The sequence below is a fragment of the Rhinichthys klamathensis genome, unplaced genomic scaffold, assembly GCF_029890125.1.
Source record: "Rhinichthys klamathensis goyatoka isolate OS25496 unplaced genomic scaffold, OSU_Roscu_1.1 h1tg000574l_1, whole genome shotgun sequence".
NCBI lineage: Eukaryota > Metazoa > Chordata > Actinopteri > Cypriniformes > Leuciscidae > Rhinichthys > Rhinichthys klamathensis.
Genome location: NW_026607038.1, coordinates 394,706 through 415,265, shown reverse-complemented (window position 1 = coordinate 415,265; position 20,560 = coordinate 394,706). Strand labels below are relative to the sequence as shown.

The window sequence follows — 20,560 nt, the reverse complement described above, 5'->3', positions numbered from 1 at the left end:
TTGCTCCCAGCTGTGGAGCCGGGGCCGTGTGCTCTCGCCGACGGGTCAGACACGAGAGACGCTCAGTCTGAGAGAGTGTTTGAATAAGAGGCAGGAGCTATTCGATACCCAGACCCGTATATATATATTACTCTGGCTTTATTTACACTCCAGAACACGTCACAAGCAAGTAAAGATGGTGTTTTTTAGTTTCAGATGCGATGCAAAGCGGCGTTCAGTCGAGGCACGTTGATCTTGTGTGTGTTTATTAGGGTTGTGCAACGAGTAATCGTTTGTTTACACGTAATATGTGTGTGTGTGCTGTGTATAATTATTTTGTATGTATAAATACACACATACATGTATATATTTAAGAAAAATGTGCCTATTAATATATAAAATATTTAGATTTATATCTAATATAAATTATATACAGTATGCAAATATTTCTCAAATATATACATGCATGTGTGTGTATTTATATATACAAAATAATTATACACAGCACACACACATACATTATGTAAACAAACTTTTATTTTGTGATGAAAGTATGAAAACTATGAAAGTTTATAGCTTCAAATAAAGATTGTATCAATTACATCGTTACTCCAGTAGGTGGCGACACGTGACTGTTAAAACATGATCATTCGTTCATTCATTCAAGAGATTCGTTCAAAAACACTGATTCATCCAGTAATGAAACATTTATGAGTGAGTCATTGAATCATTCACTTATTAGTTCAGATTAATTGAAATAGACTGCAGCGATTAACATTACATCAGGACCTCTAGTAAATTGCATGTTATTTTGTTTAGTTTTTTGTTCAGAATCGTGATCTCAATTTAAACCAAAAAAATCGTGATTCTTAATTTTTCCAAAATCGTGCAGCTTTAATCGCCTTGTAGTTTTGCTGGTTTTAGCTCAAGTGTGACGTGTGACGTAAGACGGATTCATTTGCTGTGAATAATCAGATCTTTTGGTTTATATTCATCAAGTTCCAAACAAAGAGTGACACTGAGACGTTTGGATGAAAGCGTCTGCTAAATGCATGCATGTAAATATAAATCTTATGTTTGTAAAGTATTTAATGGTCTGAATTATCTAATAATAGTCATGATCATAATGGTAATTTAAAATACAAACTATATTCCACTGAATTTCTCAACTGAATATAGTTACTTTTAGACTAGACTAAGCTGGTTTAGTTTAGTGTAGTATTCAACTTTAAGTTGAAGTTTAAGCTCTTTCAGTCTATTTAAAACAATTTTTTTTTGTCTAATTTAAGCTTTTCTAAGTATAGTTTCAGCGTTCTTAGACTAATTTAAGCTCTTTTAATGTACTTTAAGCTCTTTTAGACTAGATCAAGCTCTTTTACTCTAGGTGAAGCTTTTTAGACTATTTTGAAGTCTAGTTTAAGGATTTTTTTACACTCATTTTAAGCTCTTTTAGTCTAGCTTTAACTCTTTTTGTTTGGTTCAAGCTCTTGTAAAGCACTTTAAGGGTTTTTAGACTTTTTTTTTTTTTTTTTTTTTTTTTTTAGATTATCTGACAAATACTCATCGGGACCACTTGGAAATCTCAAGTATTTTCCATTGAATTTCCAGCTGAAATAAGTGTATTAGTGGCAGAGATGATGTTTGAGGACGGTTCGTTCGCTCATTAATGTAAAGCAGCAGGATCTTTACAACATGAGGAAAATATGTTGAAATTGAGTTGGTTAATGTGTTTCAGACCGTGTGTGTGTGTGTGTGAGAGCTCTTCTCTGATCATCTCGCAGCCAACTTGACTTTTTCCCTTCAGTCTCATCTGCCAGAAACACACACACACACACACACACACACACACACACACACACACACACACACACACACACACACACACACACACACAAACTGTGGAAAGTGTCTGTATTATGAAATTCAGCGTGTGTCTAATAACTCTCATAATGTGCTGACGTGCCAAACATTCGCAGCGCTGCTTTCTCAATCGACTTTATTTGGAAAAGATTTCCATGTATGTCACAGATATGTTTGTCATCGGGATTTGGCTATATATATCCCGCTCAGACTCTGGCGCTGATTAAACTAACGGCGTGTAACAACCCTATTTGCTGAAAATTGGTTGAACAAATTTGAGTTGTGCGGCAGAGAGACACAATGAGCCGCTTGTTTGTGTGTGAACGCTGAGGAGGAGGGGTAGATGACACAAACACACACACACACACACTCTCAGCAGATGTTGAACACACACAGAGAGATCTGTCTGGTTATTTTATGGCTATTCTGTCATGAGGAATTACAGCGAGGTAATAAACAGGAACTAGGATTGAGAATCTTAATGCAAACAAGCTTATTTTTCCATCCAATAAGATGTATTTGTCAGATTCCCATGGGTGGCATTCCTTGTTTTCCGTGGGATGCTTCCTTCACACGTCCGTCTCTCGAGAGGGATCTGCTCCGGCACGTCCCGTGTCTTTATCTGTCTCGCTCGCTCAACACCTTCGCCTCTTCACAAAAGCACAGAGTTCCCAGCATGCCTCTGTGTGCCTTGTGCTTTTCATTGTGGGCTTTTCTTAAACAAGAACAAGGAATCGTAGAGGTTTAGATCACTGGCTTGAGCTGAAGATGAGAAACTGAGGATATATATTAGAAAATTAATTGTAGTTCAATGCATTTTAGGTTAAGTTACACTACCAGTCAAAAGTTCTGGAGCGGTACGATTTTTTATGTTTTTAAAAGAAGTCTCTTCTGTTCACCAATCCAGTCTTCAGTGTCACATGATCCTTCAGAAATCACTCTAATATGAGGATCTGATGCTCAAGACACAGTTATGATTATTATCAGTGTTGGAAACTGTTATTTACACTTTTATTTCAGGATTCTTTGATGAATATAAAGTTCAAAAGAACAGCATTTATCTGAAATAGAAGCTTTTGTAACATTAAACACTAGCGTTCAACAGTTTTGGGTCTGTAAGAATTTTTATTTTATATTTTGAAATAAATAAAAGAAATCACTACTTTAATTCATCAAGGATGAATTAAATTGATCAAAAAGTGACAGTAAAGACATCTATAATGTTACAAAAGATTCTATTTCAAATAAATATAAATACACAACTGTTTCCAACACTGATAATAATCATAACTGTGTCTTGAGCATCAGATCCTCATATTAGAGTGATTTCTGAAGGATCATGTGACACTGAAGACTGGAGTAATGATGCTGGAAATTCAGCTTTGATCACAGGAATAAATTACACTTTACTGTATATTCACATAGAAAACCGTTATATTAAATTGTCATAATATTTAACAATATTACTGTTTTTTGGGGGGGTTTTTCAGAACAGCAAAGCATTAAAAATCGTACCGATCCCAAACCTTTGACTGGTAGTGTATTTGTGGTGATTTAGTGTGTCTATCTGCACAGGTTTGCAGGATCCCAGTCATGTGTCCTCTCTCTGGTGATGACATGTGGCATCACGCTCAGCTTCACCTGCATAAACGCAGAGCCGATCTGGAGGTTTAGACCTGCGAGTGCAGGGAATGTGTTCACACAAAGGCGTCTCTGTGTCTCTGACACACACAGCTCCTGCACTGCAGTTTAGCAGGCGTTCGCTCGGCAGATCACTGTGCTCGTTTTTTTAGACTAGTTCATGCTCTTTTCAGACTAGTTTAAGCTTTTTTAAGTCTAGTTTAAGCTTTTGTAGGCTTGTTTGTATTCTTTTAGACTAGTTCAAGCTCTTGGGATCATTTACATTCTTATAGATTAGTTTAAGCACTTTTTTAGACTAGTTTAGGCTTTTTTAGACTAATTTATGCTTTTTTAGACTAGTTTATGCTTTTTTTCAGACTAGCTTAAGCTTTTTTAAGTCTAGTTTAAGCTTTTGTAGGCTTGTTTGTATTCTTTTAGACTAGTTCAAGCTCTTGGGATCATTTACATTCTTATAGATTAGTTTAAGCACTTTTTTAGACTAGTTTAGGCTTTTTTAGACTAATTTATGCTTTTTTAGACTAGTTTATGCTCTTTTTCAGACTAGCTTAAGCTTTTTTTAGACTAGTTTAAGCTCTTTTAGGCTCATTTATGTTCTTATAGAATAGTTTAAGCACTTTTAAGACTAGTTTAAGCTTTTTTTAGACTAGTTTAAGCTTTAAGTCTTGTTTAAGCTTTTTTAAGACTAGTTTAAGCTTTAAGTCTTGTTTAAGCTTTTTTAAGACTAGTTTAAGCTTTTTTAGACTAGTTTATGCTTTTTTTCAGACTAGCTTAAGCTTTTTCAGACTAGCTTAAGCTTTTTTAGACTAGTTTATGCTTTTTTCAGACTAGCTTAAGCTTTTTCAGACTAGTTTAAGCTTTTTCAGACTAGTTTAAGCTTTTTTAGACTAGTTTAAGCTTTTTAAAACTAGTTCAAGCTCTTTCAGACTAGTTTAAGTTCTTATATAGCTGTGTAACTGATGCCTTAACATTTTTCCCTTTGTCAGGTTTTAAGAAGGCATTCTTCAGTGTCATGATCGACCCAAACCATCATCAGATCACAATCTTTCACTGAGGGAATGGGCTTCATCATCCGTGTAATTGCCAGGGTGTTTTTGTGTTTAAATACCTTGTTAGTAATTACCTTATAAACCAAATAACACTCTTCTAAACCCAAGGGCAGTTGTGAGCTGTTGTGAGGCGTTCTGACATCTGAGCCGGAGAAACACTGAAATCTGCTTTCTGAAACGCCTTTCTTTCTGTTTTCAGAGCAAACAACAAGATTTCGAGGATCTCGACGGATCGGCTCGGTTCGCTGGTCGCGCTGGAGACACTGGACCTTAGCAACAACAATATTATGGAGGTTCGGGCCGGGGCTTTTCCTCCACTTCCTCTGAAAAACCTGTGAGTCCTCTTTCTGCTCTGAGCTGACCCGTTTCCAGAAACCTGATGGAGTCTCACGCTCCAACACTGTCTGAATGCTAGATTAAGCTCTTTTAATACTAGATTAAGCTCTTTTAATACTAGATTAAGCTCTTTTAATACTAGTTTAAGCACTTTTAATACTAGTTTAAGCACTTTTAATGCTAGTTTAAGCTCTTTTAGACTAGTTTAAGCACTTTTATGCTAGTTTAAACTGTTTTAGCTCATTTATGTTCTTTCAGACTAGTTTAAGCCTTTTTAAGTCTAGTTTGAGCTTTTTTAGAATAGTTTGAGCTATTTTAGGCTCATTTATATTCTTTTCAGACTAGTTTAAGCACTTTTCAGACTAGTTTAAGCCTTTTTAAGTCTAGTTTGAGCTTTTTTAGAATAATTTAAGCTATTTTAGGCTCATTTATATTCTTTTCAGACTAGTTTAATCACTTTTAAGACTAGTTTAAGCTATTTTAGACTAGTTTAAGCACTTTTATGCTAGTTTAAGCTCTTTTAGCTCATTTATGTTCTTTCAGACTAGTTTAAACCTTTTTAAGTCTAGTTTGAACTTTTTTAGAATAGTTTAAGCTATGTTAGGCTCATTTATATTCTTTTCAGACTAGTTTAAGCACTTTCAGACTAGTTTAAGCAATTTTCAGACTAGTTTAAGCACTTTTCAGACTAGTTTAAGCACTTTTAGACTAGTTTAAGCACTTTTCAGACTAGTTTAAGCACTTTCAGACTAGTTTAAGCACTTTTCAGACTAGTTTAAGCACTTTTCAGACTAGTTTAAGCACTTTTAGACTAGTTTAAGCACTTTCAGACTAGTTTAAGCACTTTTCAGACTAGTTTAAGCACTTTTCAGACTAGTTTAAGCACTTTTCAGACTAGTTTAAGCACTTTTCAGACTAGTTTAAGCTTTTTTTAAGTCTAGTTTGAGGTTTTTTAGAATAGTTTAAGCTATTTTAGGCTTATTTATATTCTTTTCAGACTAGTTTAAGCACTTTTCAGACTAGTTTAAGCACTTTCAGACTAGTTTAAGCACTTTTCAGACTAGTTTAAGCACTTTTCAGACTAGTTTAAGCACTTTTAGACTAGTTTAAGCACTTTTCAGACTAGTTTAAGCTTTTTTTAAGTCTAGTTTGAGGTTTTTTAGAATAGTTTAAGCTATTTTAGGCTTATTTATATTCTTTTCAGAATAACTGTAACATGCTGACTAGTTAAGCACTTTTAAAACAAGTCTAAGCTCTTTCAGACTAGTTTAAGTTCTTATATAGCTGATTCCAAAAAGACTGAGAACAGAAGTAGTTTATTATCTATAGCTAAAGCTGTCATTAACTGCGGCTTCTGTGAATCGGCATCTCTGCATGTCATGAATCTGTGTTTGAATCGTGTGTTTGCAGGTTGATGAATAACAACCGTATCTCCACGCTGGAGCACGGCTGCTTCAGTAACCTGTCCAACTCGCTGCTGGTGTTAAAACTCAACAAGAACCGGCTGAGCTCCGTCCCGCCCAAGATCTTCCCGCTCCCGCACCTGCAGACCCTGTAAGTGAACACACACACACACACACACACTCGCTCACGTCTCGTTCCATCAGTCCACACTACAGCTGCACGATTAATCGCAATGAAGCCACACGTGATTTGCCAAAGGCTGTGATTATTTTAAGCACAGTTTGTCAGTGCAGCGGCTGATCAGTAGAAAATGCTCCATCTCAACACCTCTGTGTGTCTCACACACACACACACACACACCACATATCCCTCTGAACACCAGAGGGCGTCACACACACACACCACATATCCCTCTGAACACCAGAGGGCGTCACACACACAGCACATATAAGTACGATAACACACATCATTCCAGGAAACCCCTATCGCTGTATCTGCATAAACAGAAGACTGAAACGCTCTGATGAAACACGACTAATAAACACACGACTGCCGTCTTCTGTGTGAGAAGCGCATCATCTCACAGGAGGACGAGCTCAGCTGTCCTGATGAAGTGAGTTTAGAGTAAAAGCGTGTTATTAAATGTTGTCCTTTGTTGGACGAGAGGTTCATAAATGCGTCTCATGTCTGGAAAGATGTTTGACTCGTGTTGCTTTTTCAAACGCACGTTATAAGCGACTGGAACTCGCAGTGCTTTCAGAGCGAGCCGCGTTTCCTGAGCCGTGCTTCACTGACACGCTGCACATAACTGACAATCACAGCATTCGCCATTTCATAATCCAGAGAAGCCAAATCGGTTTAAGTGCGATTTCATGTGACTCGTGTGTGTGTGTGATCGACAGAGAGCTGAGCAGGAACCGTGTTCGGCGTATTGAGGGTCTGGCGTTTCACGGACTCCACGGCCTTCGCTCGCTGAAGATCCAGAGGAACGGCATCACACGCCTCATGGACGGGGCTTTCTGGGGTCTCAACAACATGGAAGTGCTGTGAGTGAAGTCCTGCTCTCATGCTTTACTCCAGCGCTTAGGGGCTTGTGTGTGTGTGTGTGTGTGTGTGTGTGTGTGTGTGATGGGTAGGTTTAGGGGTCGGGTTAGTGTGTGTGTGTCTGTGTGATGGGGCGGTTTAGGGGTCGGTTTAGTGTGTGTGTGTGTGTGTGAGAGATGGGTAGGTTTAGGGGTCGTGTGTATGATGGGGCGGTTTAGGGTGTGTGTGTGTGTGTGTGTGTGAGAGATGGGTAGGTTTAGGGGTCGTGTGTGTGTGTGTGTGTGTGTGTGTGTGTGTGTGTGTGTGTGTGTGTGTGTGTGTGTGTGTGTGTGTGTGTGAGTGAGATGGGTAGGTTTAGGGGTCGTGTGTGTGTGTGTGTGTGTGTGTGTGTGTGTGAGTGAGATGGGTAGGTTTAGGGGTCGGGTTAGTGTGTGTGTGTGTGTGTGCGTGTGTGTGCGTGTGTGTGTGTGTGTGTGTGTGTGTGTGTGTGTGTGTGTGTGTGTGTGTGTGTGTGTGTGTGTGTGTGTGAGTGAGATGGGTAGGTTTAGGGGTCGGGTTAGTGTGTGTGTGTGTGTGTGTGTGTGTGTGTGTGTGTGTGTGTGTGTGTGTGTGTGTGTGTGTGTGTGTGTGTGTGATGGGCAGGTTTAGGGGTCGGGTTAGTGTAGGGGGACAGAATATACAGTTTGTACAGTATAAAAACCATTACGCCTATGGAATGTCCTCACAAATATTGCACAACAAACCTGTGTGTGTGTGTGAGCAGACAGCTGGAGCACAATAACCTGACGGAGGTGAGTAAAGGCTGGCTCTACGGGCTCCTGACGCTGCAGAAACTTCATCTGTCGCACAACACCATCATCCGCATCAGAGCCGACGCCTGGGAGTTCTGCCAGAAACTCTCCGAGCTGTGAGTCACGTGTGTGTGTGTGTGTGTGTCTCTGCCCCAGGGCCGGAGTGGGGCCACTTTTCAGCCCGGGAGTTTCAGGCTCAAGACCGGCCCACTTTTTCCATGGAGGAAATTGGATAAATGAAGCAACAGTTCAGCTCTTACTATTGTGTAGTTTTTATTAATACCATGGTTCAACAATAATGTAAAGGTTAAATAATAATTCACTTAAGCTGAGAAGTTAACAAAAAATATCATGATCATTATAATTTTTCTGCATGGGTATCAAATTGTGGTAATTTACTCCTTTACTACACCCACTTCTGAACAAACAATACATTTTTGTTTATCATGTACCGTCATATACTGCTCTTTCTTAAAATTACAGAGGGATTTATGGATATCTACTTTTGTTATCCTGTAAATCAGAATATACGGTCAATAGCCTTAAAAAAATTATTTTCACTATGTTTTTGGGAATAAAATGTTATATAAATCAGGCTACGAATAATATATTTACAAATCCCTCTGTAAATGTCTTCATAATATAACTAAGTACAAGACTGGAAAGTGTGGTGTATATAGGTGCTACTGAAGTGGAGATTCCGGACTTGGAGTATGAGAGAAAGGTCATTTTGAGAAAATGGGCTTTAAAGATTTAGCATCAGCCAATGAGATTGTGCATTCAGAGTTAAATCCCCCCCTTTTACTTTCACGATTGGTTGCTGATAAAAAGGAAATGACCATATTTGTATCCGACAGCATTGTACAGCAGATAGAGAGCTTTCTAGCGGTGTGTGTGATGACAGGGTGCAGACAGCGATCGCGGAGCAGCGGATGATTTATATCACCAACTTTTGATGAATTTATGAGAAATCTACAGACGCAAACAGACAGTGTTGTAAGATAAAGACCTAAATGTGTATTTCGGACTTTTTTTACCACAAGTCTGAAAGAAGACAAATACCCCAAAATCTCAAAATTGACCAGTAAAAAAATGATGTTTTTGCCTGCCGTGTCTCGCCTTAATTATATTTAATATTTTGCTTGTGAATAGGTTGACATGCTAATCATTACTAGGCCTATCTTTCTTTACCTGTTGCCACTTGTGTTTGTCCTCTTGAAAATAAATCTGTAAGTTTGGCAGCATCCTCCTCCAATACCTTTCTTTTTTTTAACCTGGCTTTTTCAGCCCCTCCGTCCTGGCCTCTTCCTCCCATCCATCCTCCCTGACGCGTACAGCAACGGTAGGGCCGGCCCAGCTATCGGTAGCCTATACTACCTGAGAAAACGTTTTGAAAAAGACGGGCTATATGGACCCAACCAACTCTATTTGGAAGAGGAGGGGAGAATTCCCTTACATGGTACAACCCATGCAGAGGCTGCGCGCTGCGGTGTTAGAATGTGGATCGTGTGTAGCCTTTAAGAGAAGATAGACAATGTGACAAATGTAAAATAAATAAATAAATAAAAATCCTCGACCGGCCCAAAAGTGAAGCGGCCCACCGGGAATTCTCCCGATTACCCACTCCGGGCCTGCTCTGCCCCATCATGCCTGCGCAGGGGTCATGTGTGTGTTTGTGTACGGCTGCGTTGTCTTCTTTCATCGTTCTGTTGGATAGATTATCCATAGACTAGGGGTGTAACGATACCCTCATGTCACGATACCAAACTCATGATACGATATTATTGCGTTACTCCAAGAAACATGATAAGATTTTTGATTAAAATGCTAAATTTGCTATTACATTGTGGGTGTAACTTGGACTGGACTGGAACCCAATGCACAGGACAATAGTGACACCAGAATACAAATATTCATTATCAATTATTTTAGATGAATTCTACATCAGACTAGTTTAAGCTTTTTTTAAAGTCCAGTTTAAGCTCTTTTAGACTTTAGATGTAGAACGTCCGAATCTCATTCATACTACACACATTAATATCATACAGTTTTATCAAGTTTCAAACCCAGTGTTTCAGACACAGCATGTGACTCTCAGTTAAAGGCTAAGAGGGATACCTCAGCTCCCTCTTTCGTGACGTTCAAACACACCGTGGGATGCTTGACTGATATATCTGTTGTGTGTCTGCCAGGGATCTGAACTGGAACCAGCTGACCCGTTTGGAGGAAGGCAGTTTCGTCGGACTCAGTGTCCTCGAGCAGCTCCACGTCGGAAACAACCGCGTCAGTTTCATCGCCGACGGAGCGTTTCGAGGCCTCGCCAACTTGCAGACGCTGTGAGTCCGACTCCTGGAACACTTCAACACTTCTGCTTTCAGTGAATGAGCTGTCAGTGCAGTTTATTAAAGGGAGAGTTCACCCAAAAATGAACATTAGCCCATGATTTACTCATCCTGAACTCATCCTAGGTGTATATGACACTCTTCTTTCAGACGAATACAATCAGAGTTATGTTAAAAAATGTCCTGGCTCTTCCAAGCTTTATAATGGCAGTGAATGAGTGTTTCTGTTTTGAAGTCCATAAAAGTGCATCTTTCCATCATAATATAATATAATGGTGTCAATGCAGGCAGATCAATAATATTGTTGAATATTAAATGTCCCCAAATAAGCAAGCCAAAGGCAACTAAAGCATGTTTTAGCACATTGCTAGCATGAAATGGCATGTTGCAAGCATTTTTAGCATGTTACTGCCATGAATTAGCATGTTTTAGCACATTGCTAGCATGAATTAGTATGCAGCCAGCCGGTGTCAGCAGGTTTCGAGCGTCTGGTTTGCTGCGTGCTCATTTTTAGCTCGAACACAAGGCCTGGGCTGCTCAGTGACTGGTGTTTTCTGGGTGTGGACTTTAACACTGTGGTTTGCTCTGCTTTCTCTTGCTTTAGAGATCTGAAGTGTAACGAGATCTCATGGACCATCGAGGACATGAACGGCCCTTTCTCTGCTCTGGACAATCTGAGGAAGCTGTGAGTGTTTACAGGATCATGTTATCTCAGTCTACAGTCAAACCAAACATTATTCAGACACCAGATATCATTTTTTATATTTTGTTTCACTAGTGTGTGCAGGACTCTATAGTTCATTATGTAAGTGAGGAGAGCAAAATAAAGTAAACTGTGACATATTACACACAAATATTCTTCATCCAGTGACTACCAGTGACATTTATAAACCAAATATGATTCCTCCACTTTGAGCTGATCATGTTTTCTTCAGTGTGTTTTCTGTAACTGCTAATGCTCTTTTTACACACACACTGAACAACATGAAGCATTGCTTGGTCACTGGTTGAGCTAAACTGGTATTATCTAATTGTGTAGTTAAATTTAACAGCTGACAGATATTCAACATAACTCATGTGTGAGAGTCTAACAGAAGGACGGACTAAACCAGTCAAACATCCACTGAGTTCTGCTCATATTTATCACCACTTCCTAAACTATAGCGGATAAACTGATAATGTGAGAAATGTTGAAGGAGTGTGAATAAGTGTAGTTTTGACTGTAATGATCGCTGCACGTCAGCATCAGTGCCGAGGACACCGAACGAGTTGTTGTTCTGCTCCTCAGGTTCCTCCAAGGGAACCGCATCCGATCGGTCACCAGGAAGTCTTTCACAGGCCTGGACGAGCTGGAGCAACTGTGAGTCTCTTTCAGATCACTAATGTTTGATGAGGATGATGTGTGTTCGTTCCTAAACGTGTTCTCCATCCTCACGTCACAGGGATTTGAGCAACAACGCCATCATGTCGCTGCAGGCCAACGCCTTCTCTCAGATGAAGAAGCTGACGGAGCTGTACGTATGAATCACAGCGGCACGATTAAGTGCTGCGTCAATTGCGGTATTTTTTTTTTTAGTGCGTTAAACATCTCAAATGAATCGCAAAGATGAACGTGTTAATTCCCACAGCGCTACACAATACACATCATTTAAAGCAGCTTTACAGAAAGTGCATGAGTCCACATTACAGTTTAGATAGATAAATGTATTTCAGAAATGTACATATGCAAAGTCACAGTTAGCTAAAAATTTATTAATTTAAACAATGTAATAATTTAATGCCGAAACTCACTGAAGTAATGAATACTTGTGTGTTGACAAATGATTATGACATTTATGAAATCTAGCATTTTCTAGTTCCTGCAGTGATTGTTCGTGTCGCCCGTCAGGCTCCTGAACACATCTAGTCTGCTGTGTGACTGCCAGCTCAAGTGGTTTTCTCCGTGGGTGGCAGAACATGCTTTTCTTCCTCTGGTGAACGCCAGCTGTGCCCATCCACATCTGCTGAAGGGCAGAAGCGTATTCGCCGTCGCCCAGGACGAGTTTGTGTGCGGTGAGTGGGCGAGCGTCACGTGATCGACCCAGTTCAGTCAGGCTTTCTCTTAAAGGAGTAGTTCACTTTCAAATGAACATTAGCCCATGATTTACTCACCCCTCAAGACATCCTAGGTGTATATGACTTTCTTCTTTCAGACGAATACAATCAGTTATATTAAAAAAATATTCTGGCTCTTTCAAGTTTTATAATGGCAGTTGATTGCAACCAACAGATTAAAGCACATAAAAGTGCATCTATCCGTCATTAAAGTGCATCTATCCATCATAAAAGTGCTCCACAGGCTCTGAGGGGTTAATAAAGGCCTTCTGAAGCAAAATAATACACTTTTATGATGGACAGATGCACTTTTATGATGGACAGATGCACTTTTATCATGGACAGATGCACTTTTATGATGGACAGATGCACTTTTATGATGGACAGATGCACTTTTATGATGGATAGATGCACTTTTATGATGGACAGATGCACTTTTATCATGGATAGATGCACTTTTATGATGGACAGATGCACTTTTATGATGGATAGATGCACTTTTATGATGGATAGATGCACTTTTATCATGGATAGATGCACTTTTATCATGGACAGATGCACTTTTATGATGGACAGATGCACTTTTATGATGGATAGATGCACTTTTATGATGGATAGATGCACTTTTATGATGGATAGATGCACTTTTATGATGGACAGATGCACTTTTATGATGGACAGATGCACATTTATGATGGATAGATGCACTTTTATGATGGACAGATGCACTTTTATCATGGATAGATGCACTTTTATGATGGATAGATGCACTTTTATGATGGACAGATGCACTTTTATGATGGACAGATGCACTTTTATGATGGACAGATGCACTTTTATCATGGACAGATGCACTTTTATCATGGACAGATGCACTTTTATGATGGACAGATGCACTTTTATCATGGATAGATGCACTTTTATGATGGACAGATGCACTTTTATCATGGACAGATGCACTTTTATCATGGATAGATGCACTTTTATGATGGACAGATGCACTTTTATCATGGATAGATGCACTTTTATGATGGACAGATGCACTTTTATCATGGACAGATGCACTTTTATGATGGACAGATGCACTTTTATGATGGACAGATGCACTTTTATGATGGATAGATGCACTTTTATGATGGACAGATGCACTTTTATCATGGACAGATGCACTTTTATGATGGACAGATGCACTTTTATGATGGACAGATGCACTTTTATGATGGACAGATGCACTTTTATGATGGACAGATGCACTTTTATGATGGACAGATGCACTTTTATGATGGACAGATGCACTTTTATCATGGACAGATGCACTTTTATGATGGACAGATGCACTTTTATGATGGACAGATGCACTTTTATGATGGACAGATGCACTTTTATCATGGACAGATGCACTTTTATGATGGACAGATGCACTTTTATGATGGACAGATGCACTTTTATGATGGACAGATGCACTTTTATGATGGACAGATGCACTTTTATGATGGACAGATGCACTTTTATCATGGATAGATGCACTTTTATGATGGACAGATGCACTTTTATCATGGACAGATGCACTTTTATGATGGATAGATGCACTTTTATGATGGACAGATGCACTTTTATGATGGATAGATGCACTTTTATCATGGATAGATGCACTTTTATCATGGATAGATGCACTTTTATCATGGATAGATGCACTTTTATCATGGATAGATGCACTTTTATGATGGATAGATGCACTTTTATGATGGATAGATGCAATTTTATCATGGATAGATGCACTTTTATCATGAATAGATGCACTTTTATGATGGATAGATGCACTTTTATCATGGACAGATGCACTTTTATGATGGATAGATGCACTTTTATGATGGATAGATGCACTTTTATGATGTATAGATGCACTTTTATCATGGATAGATGCACTTTTATCATGGATAGATGCACTTTTATCATGGATAGATGCACTTTTATGATGGATAGATGCACTTTTATGATGGATAGATGCACTTTTATCATGGATAGATGCAATTTTATCATGGATAGATGCACTTTTATCATGAATAGATGCACTTTTATGATGGATAGATGCACTTTTATCATGGATAGATGAACTTTTATCATGGATAGATGCACTTTTATGATGGATAGATGCACTTTTATCATGGATAGATGCACTTTTATGATGATAGATGCACTTTTATGATGGATAGATGCACTTTTATCATGAATAGATGCACTTTTATGATGGATAGATGCACTTTTATGATGATAGAGGCACTTTTATGATGGACAGATGCACTATTATGATGGATAGATGCACTTTTATGATGGATAGATGCACTTTTATGATGGATAGTAACATTTGTTTGAGCTTCAATCTGTTGGTTGCAATCCACTGCCATTATAAAGCTTGGAAGAGCCAGAATTTTTTTTTTATATAACTCCGATTGTATTCGTCTGAAAGAAGAAAGTCATATAAACCTAGGATGGCTTGAGGGGTGAGTAAATCATGGGCCAATGTTCATTTGAAAGTGAACTCCTTTAAAGAGGAGCTTTGTTTTCAGGCTGTTAAATCATGCGTGTGTTGTTGTGCGCTGCAGATGATTTCCCCAAACCCCAGATCACGGTTCAGCCCGAGACACAATCCGCCATTAAAGGCACGAACGTGACTTTCGTGTGTTCGGCGGCCAGTTCCAGCGACTCCCCGATGACCTTCGCCTGGAAGAAAGACAACGAGGTCCTGAACGACGCAGAGATCCACAACCAGGCCCACCTGCGGTCTCAGGTCAGCGAGGTCACGGAGGTCACAGAGGTCACGGAGGTCACGGAGTACACCACCACACTACAGCTGAGAACCGTGGACTTCTCCAGCGAGGGCAAATACCAGTGCGTGATCTCCAACCACTTCGGCTCCTCGTACTCCAGCAAAGCCAAGCTGACCGTCAACAGTAAGTCTTCAAATCCAAAGGCACTCTTAACAAGAGAAATCTTAAAGGAGGAGTTCACTTCAGAATTAACATCTCCTGATAGTTTACTCACCCCTTCAGTTGAAAAGAAATGAAGGTTTTTGAGGAACACACTCCAGGGTTTCTCCATATAGTGTCTTCAATGGGGTCCAACGGGTCGAAGGTCCAGATGTGAGTTTCAGTGCAGCTTCAAAGTCTCAACACGATCCAGCCGAGGAATAAGAGTCTGATCTAGACAAACCAGCGGACATTTATAACAAAATAAACATTTATATACTTTTAACCACTAATGCTGGTCTTGCACGAGCTGTGATGCGACACACATTACGTCATCAGGGTGAAGAAAGAAAGACATGAACATCTTGGATGACGTGAGGGAGAGTAAACTATCAGGAGATTTTAATTCGGAAGTGAACTTATACTTTAAATTGATAAAACTGGTTACACCCATAGACTGTATATAATATGGGCGTAGTGTGTGTGTGACGCTAACAGACAGCAGACAAACGGCTAGCAGTGACATCAGCAGCAATCCACCTGTCACTCAAGTGGCCACGCCCTTAATTATGCACAACTTTAAGGCTTAATATAATTTAAACGGATGAGTTATAAAAAAATTCACCCCCTCACAGTCGCCATGAAGAGCAAAACTAGCGATATAGACCAAATTCACTTTCTGCACCAGACTGTAAACATGTGTTTTCCTGCTGTAAAGTTGAGCGTTTTAACATGGGGGTCTATGGGACTGAGTCTCTTCTGCAGCCGGCCTCTAGTGGCCAGTGGAGGAACTGCAGGTTAAGTTGGTTTCAAGTGAGACAGGAAGGTTGTCATTCTTCAGTTTGTCTTCCCTAACTGATTTTGTCCCCGCAGTGCTGCCGTACTTCACCAAGATGCCGATGGATCTGTCGATCCGCGCGGGAGCTACGGCTCGACTGGAGTGCGCGGCTAGCGGACACCCGTCTCCTCAGATCGCCTGGCAGAAAGATGGAGGCACGGATTTCCCAGCGGCACGTGAGCGCCGGATGCACGTCATGCCGAGAGACGACGTGTTCTTCATGGTGGACGTGAAGACGGAAGACATCGGTGTGTACAGCTGCACGGCCCAGAACACCGCAGGAGCCGTCTCAGCTAACGCTACGCTAACTGTGCTGGGTTAGTCTTTCTTTACAACTAATCTTTCTTCATTTTTTTAGATATTTAGACTCAGAACAATATTTTGCGTGGCAAGTAGGCGTATAATAAGCGGGATAATGTACATCCAGCCGGTTGTTATCTCAGAATAAACCCCCTTCAGGTGTGTGAACACACACACACACACACACACACACACCTGAAGGGGGTTTATTCTGAGATAACAACCGGATGGATGTACATGATCCCTTACGTAACATCCCGTTCCTCCTCCAGAAACGCCGTCGTTCCTGCGCCCGCTGATGGACCGTTCGGTGGCGACGGGTGAGACCGCGGTTCTGCAGTGTATCGCGGGCGGGAGTCCGGCACCCCGACTCAACTGGACCAAAGACGACAGCCCGCTAGTCGTGACGGAGCGGCACTTCTTCGCCGCGGGGAACCAGCTGCTAATCATCGTGGACGCCGCCGAGGGAGACGCGGGAACATACACGTGCGAGATGTCCAATCCTCTGGGAACGGAGCGTGGGAACGTGCGTTTGGCCATCATTCCCAACCCCAACTGTGACCCGGGCGTGTCCATCGGGGCCCCGGCGGGACGAGGGTCTGAGGACGACGGCTGGACCACCGTGGGCATCGTGATCATCGCGGTGGTGTGTTGCGTGGTGGGGACGTCTCTCGTGTGGGTGGTGATCATTTACCACACGCGCCGACGCAACGAGGACTGCAGCGTCACCAACACAGGTCAGGCCTGAAGTCAGAGACCGTATATAATATGGGCGTAGTGTGTGTGACATCACCCGTAGTGTTTCTGAAGAGCGTTTCTGAAGCCCAAAGTGGGCACTCACTCACTCACTCACTCACACACACACATGTGAGTACGGCCAATAATCCTGTTTCTCTCACGTGTGTAGATGAGACGAATCTGCCGGCGGATATCCCGAGCTATCTGTCGTCTCAGGGAACGCTAGCGGAGCGCCAGGACGGGTTTATGGCGTCTGAGAGCGACAGCCATCAGTACATCAGCTCCTCCATCGGGGGCTTTTACATGCCGACCAAAGACATGAGCAGTAAGACCTGACCCTCCGCTCTCTTTATACACTGTGAAAACTATCAGTGATATTTACGGTTTAAAAAAATGGCTGCAAATTTACAGATGGAACTGAAATATTGACTAAAAATGACTTGATTTTCCTCGTCCCATAGGCCTCTGCCAGCTGGACACAGGAAGTGATGCGGACATGGAGGTGATCGACCCAATGCTCTGCCGTTATCAGGGGCCGGTCGGTTCAATGCTGAGACGCTACAGCCCCGATCCTCCCGAGTCCTACACAGGTGAGCGGTGCGGTCACATGACCCCTGAGACATGACCCCTGAGACATGACCCCAGAGATGATGCGTTCACATGACCCCAGAGATGATGCGTTCACATGACCCATGAGACATGACCCCTGAAACATGACCCCAGAGACATGACGCGGTCACATGACCCCAGAGATGATGCGTTCACATGACCCCTGAGACATGACGCCGTCACATGACCCCTGAGACATGACGCGGTCACATGACCCCAGAGATGACGCGGTCACATGACCCCTGAGACATGACGCCGTCACATGACCCCTGAGACATGACGCCGTCACATGACCCCTGAGACATGACGCCGTCACATGACCCCTGAGACATGACGCCGTCACATGACCCCTGAGACATGACGCCGTCACATGACCCCTGAGACATGACGCCGTCACATGACCCCTGAGACATGACGCGGTCACATGACCCCAGAGATGACGCTGTCACATGACCCCTGAGACATGACCCCAGAGATGATGCGTTCACATGACCCCAGAGATGACGCGGTCACATGACCCCTGAGACATGACCCCAGAGATGATGCGTTCACATGACCCCAGAGATGACGCGGTCACATGACCCCTGAGACATGACCCCTGAGACATGACGCGGTCACATGACCCCAGAGATGATGCGTTCACATGACCCCTGAGACATGACCCCAGAGACATGACGCGGTCACATGACCCCAGAGACATGACGCGGTCACATGACCCCTGAGACATGACCCCAGAGATGATGCGTTCACATGACCCCAGAGATGACGCGGTCACATGACCCCAGAGACATGACCCCAGAGATGACGCGGTCACATGACCCCTGAGACATGACCCCAGAGATGATGCGTTCACATGACCCCAGAGACATGACGCGGTCACATGACCCCTGAGCTGATGAGTCGTGTGGTTCTCCTCTTCAGACCCGAGGCTCGTCTGCAGCGAATCCTTCAGCAGGAACAGGGAGTTCTACACCTGTAGCTCCGCCCTCGAACCCTTCGATCACATGATAACGATGCTGCCCGCCGACACAGAGTGTGTGGAGGAGTGTGTGCGAGGAGAGTGTGTTCTGGGCTCCCCGGCTTCATATATGGGTGAGAGAGCACTGCTTCTGCAAACTGATCACTCTCACTCACACAGACACACACACACAAACACAAACATACTCTCACTCACACAGACACACACACACACAAACATACTCTCACTCACACATACACACACACACACACACATCCACTCACTCTCACTCACACACACACACACTCACTCTCTCTCACTCACACACACACACACTGCAAACTGTAATGTAATACATTTCTGTATATTTGACTACAAGATATTCACTCGCTCAGTAAAGCATCATGGGATTGATTGCTAGGAAACGCATGAACGCAAGTCTCTAGATAAATGGGCGTGGCTTGGGTTCATCCCTCAGCAGTTGATTGGCTGTTGAATGATGTGTGTGTGACCCCTGTGTTCTCAGGAACGTTCGGGAAAGCGTGGCGTCCTCATCCCGGAGTCGTGCTTCAGGAGAACCCATACGCCGGCACTCACCCGGATCCCGCCGGCACTCACCCGGACCTCGACGTGTACGAGACGCCCTTCGACAACAGGACGAACTTTCCCGCCTCGTAGCGGCACGTCATGTGACTTTACGTTCCTCCAACCAGGACGAGCGAAAACTAGACACGTTCTACCTCAGAAAGAGCTTCGGCTGAATGTAAATGATGACACGTTTGTACAGAAAGATGCATTTTATACAAAACTATATTTTGTAAATTAATTATTTTTCCTACTCTTTTTGTCTTCTGTAAACGTACGGAGCCTCTAAAGGGACATGATGATGGAGACGGCGGTAACACTGTACAATAAGCTTCATTAGTTAATGCATTAACGAACATGATCTAACACATTTGTTACAGTATTTATTAATCTTAGTCAATAATAATCCAGCTGTTCATGTTAGTTCAGTGCATTAACTAATGCTAACAAATACAACCTTTGATTTTAATAATGTATTAGTAAATGTTGAATTTAATATTAACTAAGATTAATAAATGCTGAAGTATTGTTCGTTCTTGGTGCATGTGAGCTAATGAACCGTAGTGTAAAGTGTTCTCATAACGTTTCTCAACACAGAGGCATCGCTGTGTGTGTTTCCGTCAGCGTGTCCCTCCAGGGCCTCCGTAGGGATGTTGGATATATATGGAGAATCAGCAGGATGATGGGAGGAGTGTGTGTGAGGAGGGAGGAGTGTGTGTCCCGAGGGTTAATGTGTGTATCCAGGTCTGTTTATGATGGTTATTCAGCTTTGGTTAAAGCACATGTTTGCACACTCTACTACACAATAAACACACTCCCATGAGCTGCTACACACGTGTGAACGCTTGCGTGATCTTTATCCTGTCTCACACACACACACACACACACACACACACACACACACACACACACACACACACACTCACACTCTCTCACACATACACCACTCACACACACTCTCTCACACATATACACACACACACACACACACACACACACACTAACTCACACACACACACACACATACAC

At 42.0% G+C, this 20,560-nt stretch overlaps 1 protein-coding gene across 1 annotated transcript in view; it reads left to right on the top strand.

Annotated features, from left to right (window-relative positions):
- Window positions 1-19,784, top strand: part of lrig3 (leucine-rich repeats and immunoglobulin-like domains 3) — a 28,123-nt gene extending 8,339 nt beyond the window's left edge. The window contains exons 4-19 of the mRNA XM_056239917.1: window positions 4,726-4,860; window positions 6,273-6,416; window positions 7,169-7,312; window positions 8,074-8,217; window positions 10,294-10,437; window positions 11,048-11,128; window positions 11,732-11,803; window positions 11,886-11,957; window positions 12,332-12,495; window positions 15,141-15,488; window positions 16,377-16,658; window positions 16,914-17,378; window positions 17,549-17,704; window positions 17,841-17,969; window positions 18,910-19,080; window positions 19,473-19,784. Coding sequence (XP_056095892.1) covers window positions 4,726-4,860; window positions 6,273-6,416; window positions 7,169-7,312; window positions 8,074-8,217; window positions 10,294-10,437; window positions 11,048-11,128; window positions 11,732-11,803; window positions 11,886-11,957; window positions 12,332-12,495; window positions 15,141-15,488; window positions 16,377-16,658; window positions 16,914-17,378; window positions 17,549-17,704; window positions 17,841-17,969; window positions 18,910-19,080; window positions 19,473-19,624 — 2,803 coding nt within the window. The 3' untranslated portion in view covers window positions 19,625-19,784. The remainder of the gene's footprint in view (window positions 1-4,725; window positions 4,861-6,272; window positions 6,417-7,168; window positions 7,313-8,073; window positions 8,218-10,293; window positions 10,438-11,047; window positions 11,129-11,731; window positions 11,804-11,885; window positions 11,958-12,331; window positions 12,496-15,140; window positions 15,489-16,376; window positions 16,659-16,913; window positions 17,379-17,548; window positions 17,705-17,840; window positions 17,970-18,909; window positions 19,081-19,472) is intronic.
- Window positions 19,785-20,560: the final 776 nt, after the last annotated feature.